A 10657-nucleotide genomic window follows, 5' to 3' on the forward strand; every position below is an offset into this window, starting at 1 on the left:
TATTATATTGTTTGGATTCTATTGTCATGAGTGCTTGTTTTGAATAAAAAATGATATAAAAAAATTTTTTTTTAATTAAATAATTTATATATAACAAATATAATTTGGTCTCCCTAAAATTTTTGATCAAGTTCCGCCACTGTTCCAAATCTCTTAAAGTGAACAACATAAACTTCACCATTTAATTCACTCAAATTTATCATCTTTCTTAACCCCAAATTTATCTTCACAAGTAAACACACCTTAATGTAAGAATTTATATGTTTATGTTATAATATAAGTGAATGAATTAAAAAGTGATAATTAAATTTAATATATCAAATCCTTAGTTTATTTAATTAGATGTTTGAAGTGTATATGAGAATTGTGTAGTGTAGGTAATTATAGGTTTTATTAATAGTATTAATAGTTATAGATTTTAATAGAGATGGACTTTGATTATGAGCCTGGTGTGTTGTAACCAAAAAAATGAAAAAAGAGAAAAAAAAATGTCAGGACAGTTTTTTCCTCCATCTCCATTTCCATAACTTCACAATCCAAAAATTAAATCATTTCAATTATGTTATCCAACAGAATTTTTTTTATTTAAAAAATATTTTTTGATTTACACGAAAGTTATTTTGAATTTTTATTTACAAAATACCCAATTTAAAAAGGCAAAATAGAAAGTTTTTTACATGGGATGCAGGAAAAAAAGTTATGATTCCTGATGTGAGTGCAAATAGTGATTGAATCTCTTATAATTTCACACAAGTCAACAATTACTTCAGTTATTTTCTTATTCATTATCCTCTCTTCTCCAATTTTTCTTTCTCTCTCAAATTCAAAGAACCATGATTATGTTTTTCCATTTCCTTTAAGTTTCCCTTTAATCCCCCAGCTAGCTTTGATTTATCATGGACTTTGGGAAACTCTGCATGCAAATGAAGATTAAATTTCAAGTTATTTTAGTCAATGTTTGTGATAGAGTATTTTAGCAATCATAGTACATATGTAGATTTTGATTTAGTTATGATGATTTGAAGATTTGACGAAGTATAGTAGAATGAAATTCTGTAAGAACTTATGTATATAAAGTTGTTGGATATATTATGAAAATTACTCATGAAAGTCGATCAATTCCATTTTAATGGTTGAGTTTAGTTTGTTTGATTGATGTGTTTATATGGATTGTTTTTTAGGAACATAAATTGAATTCTTAATCAATTGTTTAATCGTTGATTCTTTCCTCATTTACATTAGGAACTAATAATGCATGCATCATGTGAACAAAAATAAGAGGTATGTTGACTCTTTCGAAATAAACTCATTATGAATCATTGTGAGTTTGATATCTCACCTATGTTTGTTGTAGAAACGGTGGTTTTAATATATTGCAAAATAAATAATTATTGTATTGTTCATTACTTTTTCAGTTTTGATCATTATTGTTACAATTAGTTTGATTTGGTATTTATATCAACATCAATATTTTGACTATTGTTATTTTCTCAACTCCTCTCTCCACCCACTTATGAATAAATGTCTTGTGCTTCCTCCTAAGACATACCTTGATGCTCTTATTTCTTCTATTCACTTATTTCAATTCTCTATTATTTTCTATGTACTTTTTGTTTGAGCCTAGGTTTATTGATACTTTGTACGAGGTATAGAACTTATCTTGCTAGATTCTGAGATCTTTAGGATATCTGAGATGTTCTTGTTGTACTCTAAGGATTTGTGCATATAAATCCTTAAAGGCAGTGTAATCTTTCACACCTTAGGAAATTCTTCTAATTTATGTTTTATGCAGATTATCCAACAATGCTGACATTCCAAAGTTCACGAATCATTTGTCATCACATAAATTAAAAAAAAAAGAATAGAAAACATGAGGAATCATGCTAAATTCATGATGAAATTACACTTCACGAAACATAGAAAAATTATACCTATTATGAAAAAAAAATTAAAATAAATAAATAAAAATAAAACATTAATCCACTTATAATGTTCTATATAAATAAAAGTCAAATTAGCTAACTTACCAGCACAATAATTTTTCTTTCAAAAAAACATGAAAAACCTTTAACTGCATATGTATACAAAAATGCGAACATTGACGTCATCGTTATATAAGACTCCAAGAAACCACTCGTTGATCCAATAAATCATGACAAACTGAAGTATAATTATTCTGTAACCAAAGCCTCTGAAAACCCTTTGACAATGCATGTCCAAAGCATAAATGACTCACATAAACTCAACATATATAGATGTTTGCACTCCTAAAAGAGTTGAAAAATTATCCACATATTCATCTCGACTTCCTTTAAAAATACCAGTACGTGTAACTAAACCAGGGCAACTCCTATATGCAATGTTAATATTTATCTTAAGTCAATTAGTAGATGGAACTTATTATATTACGTCCTTAAATGAAACCACCATACTCTCCCTAGTTTGAATATTGAAAATTTTCAGTACCAAAAAATAAAAGACAACATTACTCATGTTTCTTAGTTTTATTTCCAACCATAAGCACCAATTCCTGAATTTGAAAGATAGCAGGAGCAAAAGCAATTAGAACCTGAAATATACTATAGTTTCTCATCCTCCAAATCATCCAAATAATCAAATTAGTGACATTCACTTTAATCACTTTAAATAGAGGACTACAAGGATATTTCATAAACTGCACAATCAAATTCAAAGAAAAAAATCAACAAATCCTAAAAAATGATCTTTAATCATTCCCATAACCACATGACAATAGAAGAGTAAAATAACAAATTAGATAAAGATTCAACATTGTTCTCACACAAAAAACACAAAGAGCACAAAGAGCACAAAACCACACCCTTTTATGAACCTCCAAAACAATATGCAAATGATCATACAACAACTTTCAAATAACCAAAGTTTTAATTGGTGGACCAACATTCATCTAAATCAAATTTTCCCAATGCACATATTCTATATTGTAAAAGTTTAGCAACTTGTGAAAAAAGGACATATGTATCATCCAAAATTCAATTAGATACACCTCCTCCCCATTAATCATCAAAGAAGAAAAAATCACATAAATTAAAAACAAAAGGAGAAAAGTTCCGGTAAGTGTATGTTTAAGCTAAGCGAACAACAAACAATAACCTTATTCTATCAAAATAAGGATTCGAGCATATTTGGATATACAAGTGTCAAAACACCAATGATCATTCCAAAGATTAATACAATCACTGTTACTTAGTGTTCACAAATTATTTTTAAGAATAATATCATATGCATCCTTAATATCATTCCAAATTAATGATGATTTAAGAAAATATATATATCTATAATACTTAGATCTAAGAAATTGGATATGCATGAATTTAACCCAAGTTATTTTTTTCTGCGAACAAAATTTCAAGCTAAATGTAATATACAGGCTTCATTTTTATAATTCAATTAGATTTTCAAGTTATAGTCGATGGATAAAATTATTTGACTTTAAATTAATTAGTAATGAGATTGAGAGTTCAAATATTTAATATTATTTGTTGGACTAGATTTCACTTGTTTATTTTTAGTCGCATATGTGAATATAGTGAGAATTTAGATTTTGCTAAAATGTGAATGATAATTATGAGGATAATTGTTTGAATTTGAAATATGCTACAAAGAACCTAGATAAACTATGAAAGAATCATGGTTTTAAACATATACAAAGGTATTGAATTCTAAAATGTTACAAACTTCCAAGTTATCAAAATTATTAACTAATTCATGGGGCAAAATCTTCTTTTAAATATTTCATTAAAACTCACGTGACTTCACCTAATTTTACATGCAAAATAAAGTGAAGAGATTTTGGACCATGGTAACTTGAGAGCGTCCATAATTTATACAACTAACCAATAATCATTTTCATTATTATTTAATTTTAAAATTTTATTTATATTTATTTTTATCAACTAAATATGACAATTTATTGTTAAAGAAATTGTCAGAGAAATGAATGTCAAATTACTATTTTCCTTATATCAACGATAATAAGATAAAAGATTGTTAAAACAAAATATTAAACATCTAATTCATGATCATGTTGATTGATTATTTTGTTTTTACAGCGAGTGTAGGGGTTTAACCGTCTTTTAGTTTATATGCATCCCTTGAAGAATTATAAAGGATGTTGGGTCTGTGCATGCACTTATATAACTGCAGTGCAGGGGAACTTGTAGCCGCTCTTCTACTCAGCAATGGAAACCCTAGACTCAGCACCATCAACTCCTGCAAGAACCACTGATTCGAAACATCAAACACCATCACCATTACCGCCATCAGTGCTCAGACTCTGGAGGCCTCAAGCGCAAAGAAATTTGAGGAACCAATGGTCACAATTGGCGTCGTTCAAAAATCGATGGTTCTCTGCTTCGTCTGCTGGAAGATCCCATGCAACTGCTCTCGTTAATTCTCATCTCTCCCAAAGGTCTTATCAATACGTTGAGTTTCATTCTATTGCCGGTTTCGCATTCAAAACCAAAAACATAGGAACAGTATGAACTTCATTGAATTTGGAACATAGTAACAGTGTGAACTTAATTGAATTCGAAAATTTAGATGTTTTCTTCCAATGGAGTTTTCCGCGGAGTTGTATCCGTTCGAGTATTCCTGCTCTGGCGAGTTAATTTTTTTAATTAATGAGATTTTTTTTGGCCAGTAAGGTGCTTGAGGTTATGCTGTTTTGATTGTTGTTTTGTAATTGATGTAGGTACATGCCTGATATGAAATTAGGTGTTCTGAGCGATATGCCTGGTATAAGAAAGAGAGCTTGTTTGAAGCTATTTAAGCGGCAGGTATTATTGATTTTTGTTTTATTGTCCTTGTTCTTCAACTTCTGTGTAAAGCATTTTTTTTCTTTTTTCTTTTTCTTTTTTTTTTTGCATTAAGATTTGTATGATTTTAAGCTGGCTATTCCGGATATCATACAATGACATCAAACTGTATTTCACAATTAACTTTATCAGGGGAAAAGAAAAATCACTGCATGGCCTTGGTTTGACAAGAGAGGTCATGGATTTAGTTTCTGATGAACTAAAAGATAAAATAAACATTTTGTATTGTAATTTAAAGTAAATTGAATTTGTGTATATTGGGTTCACCCTATGATGCCTTTGTGTCTACCGTATAATGAATGCCGGGAGTTTGGTTGTATTCTCTCTGTTGCATCTGATGAAACTGCCAATTGTAGACTTGATAGATTATTGCTGGTAGCAGATGAACTCTTTCCAGTAAATTATCATTAGTTTTCAAAAATGCTATTTTTCATGGTTTTAGTAATTTTTTTGTCCATATTTTATAAGAAATAATTTCACTTTGCTTTTTGCAAATTTGTCAAAGGCCAGTTATGTATTTATTCATGTCATATAGAACCTCTGTTTGTTGAGACTAATTAAATATATAAGTGTTTGTTGCTGAAAGTTTATCTCCTTTACTTCTTTGTAACTTCCATTTGGATATTCAGTACACAACGTAACTGGCAAGATTTAGTTCACATTGGAGCTTTATATAAGCCATATTTTGTCTGATTTAATATGAACTTTGGCATCACATGTAAGTAGCTTGGCCGTGGGTTCTTGTTGTGATCAATTTCTTTCACTTATCCGCTTGAATTAACGTAGGCTCTACGATTATAAATATTTCAATATATAGTTATACTTTGAGAAAACATGAGATAGTGAACTGGGCTGTTTTAGATAAGTTTCTCAAACGAAGTAGCCTTTTATTCTAGATTGAGAAGGTGAATCTGTATTTGCTTTTATATTGCTATTTTTTTGTGTGATTCTCAATGGTGAACATAACTGTGGGTCTGAGGTTAGAGAAGTCTGGTTAGCGATATTTATATTTGTGCTCTTGTTCACAATAGTGGTTGATGTGCTTAAACAGATGTCCTCAGATATTCAAATATTTGATGTTTTCTGAATTAAAATTATGCAGAAATTTGCAATGGCCTCACTTACTTTAGGATCCCTTGGTTATAAATGTCTCATAGTGTTGATAGTTGTGAGGGTGTGTTTTTTTTCTCACTGTGATTATATTACCTGCATTCCAGCATGTATGTTCATTATTTTCATTTTCTACCTCTTTTTGATATCCCAATTTAGGGTTGGGGTTGTTTGAGATGATTAAGATTCCACGGGAGTTGTTTGTAGTCTGGAGTGGAAGAAGAGATCATCTTGGTAGTGGGAGGTTTACTGTAGGTTCAAGAACCACGGAAGTGGGATATTGGAAATCTGGTGTCCTAAAAACATTACGTTGGCTAATATGCTTAATCATCAGGAATTAAACCTTTGACATCTCTAGCCAAACTCAAGGGCAGGCTGTGCTTTATTTCACTTGATAAAGTGAATAATGAAATGCTATTTGTTGTCTGAGTGATATCCGCAATAGGCTGTTTTTAAAAGTAATACCCGGAGTAAGGTTTAAACTAGAATGGTTGAGATGTTATTAACCTAGTGATTATCTGTATGCAAGTTCTTGAAAGTTTATTCCTTAAGTATACAGTCCTTTTAGACAACAGTTTATTTGAGTCTACTTGAAGGTTCCTATAGTAGGTTTTTGAGCATAGTTGGGTGGGAAAAAAATGCGTTCCCGTTGGCTCTCCTACTTCTCTAGGATGTTTATCTAAACATAATTTCTATCGATGAGGGGTTTAATTTTTCTCAAACTAAAAAAAACAGAGTGATGACAAGAGTCCTTTCTGCTTTCACAGAAAAATAGTTAAGAATAACAAAAGTCAGTTATTTTTGTATATCTATCTGCTCTGACGGATACCTTATTCTCTCGTTAATCTTATTATTCTCCTCCCATATAAATATCTTTTATTTAAAAAATAATCTTTAAAGTATATGACATTGTTTTAATATCTATTGATGTGGTTATTGTACTTGATTCAGGAACTGCAAAGGAGCAAATTATTGTTGTGTTATAAGGACATGGTATGTCACATCTATATTGTTTAATTTCTATCGGGAGCCATTGATATATTTGTACTAGCAAAGAAATGTCACGGCATATTATGACATGTATTAATTACCTAAGCTGTTTGGTGGACTGAAAGTTCATTGTTGAGGACATATAATTTTAGTTAATGAATTCCAAATTTTTGTTCAATATTCTAGTGCTTCGTTAACATCTTTGTGCTTAATAAATATAGCTGTCACATACGCATGGTTAAAGTAGGCGATTGTTTTACTTAAAGATGCTGATTGTATGTATGTGTTATGTTTTATTTTTATGTTTTGTAACTTCAGGTAGGCATTGTAAGTGACATGATCAATGTTAGCAGATCGATGAAGTGCTTCTTCAAAGGATCAAGCAGTAGTCCTCTGTTACAGTTTTCTTATAACTCTGCAGACCAAAGTGATTTTGGAGATGCTGGAGATGGTGGTGGAATTCCAGTATTTACATTTTATTCAATGACTTCACATGGTATGGCAATATAATATTTGCTGAATAAGCAATTGATAGTTTATACAGTTACGCAGTTGTTGAGACGATTTGCCAGTTATTTTCCCATTTCCTTCATTTTTTTCTGAATATATTTTCACATAATGAGGTAGCTAATTCATCGTAGAATCTTTTAATCCTCGGAGGTAATATTGATTTCATGTTAAGCATTATATACTTACTGACCACAGAGTAAGTGTACGGGGAAGTTGCAACAATGAGACTGTATTTCGCAAATTTTCCCATTAAATTGGATAAAGATTGTGATATAATCGAATAAAGGCAAAGAGAAATTTACAGAATGCATACTGCTTCTTTCTGATAGAGTTGTCAGCTGTTAGTACTATGCATTGTTAGTCAATTATTTAGGGTTTAAGTTTAGCCTGAATTATAGAAATTTTTAAATTGTCTCGAGGAGTTATTCTAAATCTGAAAATAATTCAACGATAACAATGTTTCTTCCACCTAGAAATCAATTCATATCTTTAACTTTCTCTCTATATAACTAAAGCGTGAGGAAGATAATAGTGTGATGCGTTACCTGAAGATTATTCATGTCAATTATGCTAAAATTGCAAGGTTTGAAATCACAGAGAAATATGCTGAGGAATTGGTTCAGATGTTTAGGCTGGAACTTTGTTTGAAGGTGAATTGCAATTTCTGCAAAAATATTTTCATTATATATATGATTCCTGACTTTGGTCTTACTGGGAAACTTGCTTCAAATGGGCAGCGATTACTTGTTCTTGAATTTATGTCCATTGGTTATGACACTTCAGAGGTAAAACAATTGCATTGGTCAACTCAGCTTTATGAAGATGAATTCAAAGATTTGACAGACTGCAATCTGTACTGTGAAGTGACTCATGGACCAGTGCCACCAAGTTTCAGGGATGGGAAATCTGACATTGCCTCTTTAAGATTTGACAACCAACCCAATCCTGAGGTTTTACAGGTATTGTATTTAATACCGCGTTTGCTTTTGAATTCGTTGTAAAATTTCTTGATTTATTACCATCATTTAGAAACTGCACTACGATCTGGAAATCTAAATTAGAATATGATACATTGGCCGAACTGTAGCTAACATGATAAGAGTCCGGTGCGATTTTAGTCAATGCGGATACAAAGTCTTTGCAAGGGTTCATTCGCAGTTTCCCCTCTCTGATTGAAGAAACAATGTAATGTCGGAATTAAATTTGCGCAGTTACTAAAATTTTAAAAAACTGAAAAAAAAAATGAAAAGCAAGTTTGTAAGTCGATGACGTAAGAATACTGTGTATGTCTTCGAGCAACATAATTTTGCCAGTTGGGGCAGAATATGTTTTTTCTATTATATACGTAATATACGTTTCCTTATAATGATATTTTCTAAATATATTATTGTACATAACAGGTTTATTTAACAACATGGCTTGCAGAGGCAAACATAGACACTCTCAAGTAAGATTGCGACGAAGTTCATGTAAATGTTTATCAGTGTCTAAAATGCTTCTAATCTCCTCCATCCTCTCCTTTCCCTCTTTAATCAGAGTGAATGAGATATTTACAGTGGTTGGCGAAGAAATGCATGTTAGCATTGTTTAAAGCTGCCGTCAACAGGAATGAGTCTTTAACTTTGAATGACATCATGTTTGAAGAGAAGATGAATGAATACACCTTCTAACATTCATTTTAGACGTTGTCATAGTTGGGCATGCGAAAAGAGTGGTAAGAGTCGCTTATTGCTTGCTGTTGCTGCTAAAAATGATAATTGTCATATAGATGACTGGTTTTAGTCTCACAACACTAACAAATTGTGGACAGACAGGATCTTCGTATGCTAGTGAAATTTGTTCAAAGGCAAAATTAACAGAGGTACGGAACTATTTTTCTATGGCGAATTTTTTATTTTCCCTTTAAACCTTTAGGGAAGTTTTGTATATTTTTAATGTTATAACTGTATAGTTGGAAAGAACCTACAGAGAAACAATGATTGGTTGGGTTTGGCTATTTGGATTCTGAACTGGATTAACTGATATGGTCCAAAAGCTGTTATAAAGAAGAAATTAATTTCAATTAAGTTATGTCAATCAGTTTAACTTTCTATTTTAAAAATTGAAATTTGTAAACTGTTGTGTTTGTTTATTATATTATAGATGTAAAGTGATTACAAGCAGGCAGGTATTTTGGTTGCTTTCTAAAGAAACAATGGATAACTGTCAGTGTTTCGTACAAAAAGGTATAAATATGTTTGCTTTCCTGCTTTGTCTTTTGGCATCTATAAAAGGACAAGTTTTGCGTGATAGGTTGAAAACATAGTACTTCATTTGCGTGATAAAAGGACGAATTTTGTCGTTGTCAAGGTCCGAGTTCATTTATTATCAGGATGACGACTTTCATGCATTCGCAGATATGAATGGTCAATTCATAATAGCATCTGAAGACGTCGACCAATCCAATTTTTCAATATTTTTTTCAACAATTAATGGAAACTAAGCTTTCACTGTCGGAAGATAATATATAACTTTACGCATGATATGATTGATGCTTTGGAAGACGTTAGTAATATGTGCATCATGACCAACAAATAAAATACGTCAAACACAGGAAACATGCGCGGAATTTTTGGGACTACTGAGTGAGAAACTAAAATAGTTTATAATCCTAAATGGAACGAAACATGCGTACGAGCCAATAAGACTGAAACTAAAGCCCACGCATATATATTCTTTACACATATTATAAGCACATATTCATACATGTCTCGGGTGTTTCTTCCCGCACCCTATGAAATTCTACACAGCTTATATGCACATATGAATGTTCAGAAAATAATTGAGTGATGATCTAATGCAATTATTCTTCTACTCAACACAAATTCAAGGAAATACTTCGAAATTGATAACATATATACTGAACATCTTATGCTACACGAATCAGACAATCGACCCATATGATTTAGAACATGAATATTCAGCAAATATAAAACAGCTTATGATATTTTTTGGACGTAGTAGGTGGTATCCTACACTGGAGCAATCTTGTTTGGCTCAGATATTTCACTAAGTACTGACTGTGAGGTTAGAAGATTGCACATATTATATTTCACTAAGTACATACAAATAAAGGAAGATGATTTAGAATTGGAATTATAGAAATAATTAAAGAAACAGTTTAAGATCTTATGTTCTTTAAAGAAAACAAA

At 31.1% G+C, this 10657-nt stretch overlaps 1 protein-coding gene across 3 annotated transcripts; it reads left to right on the forward strand.

Moving 5' to 3' along the window:
- Window positions 1-4168: 4168 nt before the first annotated feature.
- Window positions 4169-9542, forward strand: LOC114177685 (uncharacterized). 3 transcript variants are annotated; one of them, XR_003603163.2, is made up of 9 exons: window positions 4169-4450; window positions 4733-4817; window positions 6918-6959; window positions 7275-7452; window positions 8064-8116; window positions 8204-8425; window positions 8867-8913; window positions 9003-9180; window positions 9277-9542. XR_003603163.2 is itself a non-coding variant. In XM_028063144.2 (8 exons), the coding sequence occupies exons 1-8, from the start codon at window positions 4221-4223 to the stop codon at window positions 9055-9057; spliced, it is 912 nt and encodes a 303-aa protein (XP_027918945.1). In that variant the 5' UTR covers window positions 4169-4220; the 3' UTR covers window positions 9058-9542. The 3 variants fall into 3 exon arrangements, 1 of the variants encoding a protein (XP_027918945.1); XR_003603164.2 differs by having other exon boundaries at window positions 9281-9542; XM_028063144.2 differs by having other exon boundaries at window positions 9003-9542.
- Window positions 9543-10657: the final 1115 nt, after the last annotated feature.

This window comes from Vigna unguiculata, chromosome 3 (assembly GCF_037176805.1).
Source record: "Vigna unguiculata cultivar grain cowpea cultivar isolate G323 ecotype 2 chromosome 3, ASM3717680v1, whole genome shotgun sequence".
Classification (NCBI taxonomy): domain Eukaryota; kingdom Viridiplantae; phylum Streptophyta; class Magnoliopsida; order Fabales; family Fabaceae; genus Vigna; species Vigna unguiculata.

Excerpts from the sequence above, each read along its gene's own strand:
- LOC114177685 (XM_028063144.2), top strand. The coding sequence starts at position 4,221 with ATGGAAACCCTAGACTCAGCACCATCAACTCCTGCAAGAACCACTGAT. Across the intron at positions 4,818-6,917 it reads TGAAGCTATTTAAGCGGCAG|GAACTGCAAAGGAGCAAATT; the intron begins GTATTATTGATT and ends TACTTGATTCAG. Across the intron at positions 8,914-9,002 it reads GCAAACATAGACACTCTCAA|AGTGAATGAGATATTTACAG; the intron begins GTAAGATTGCGA and ends CTCTTTAATCAG.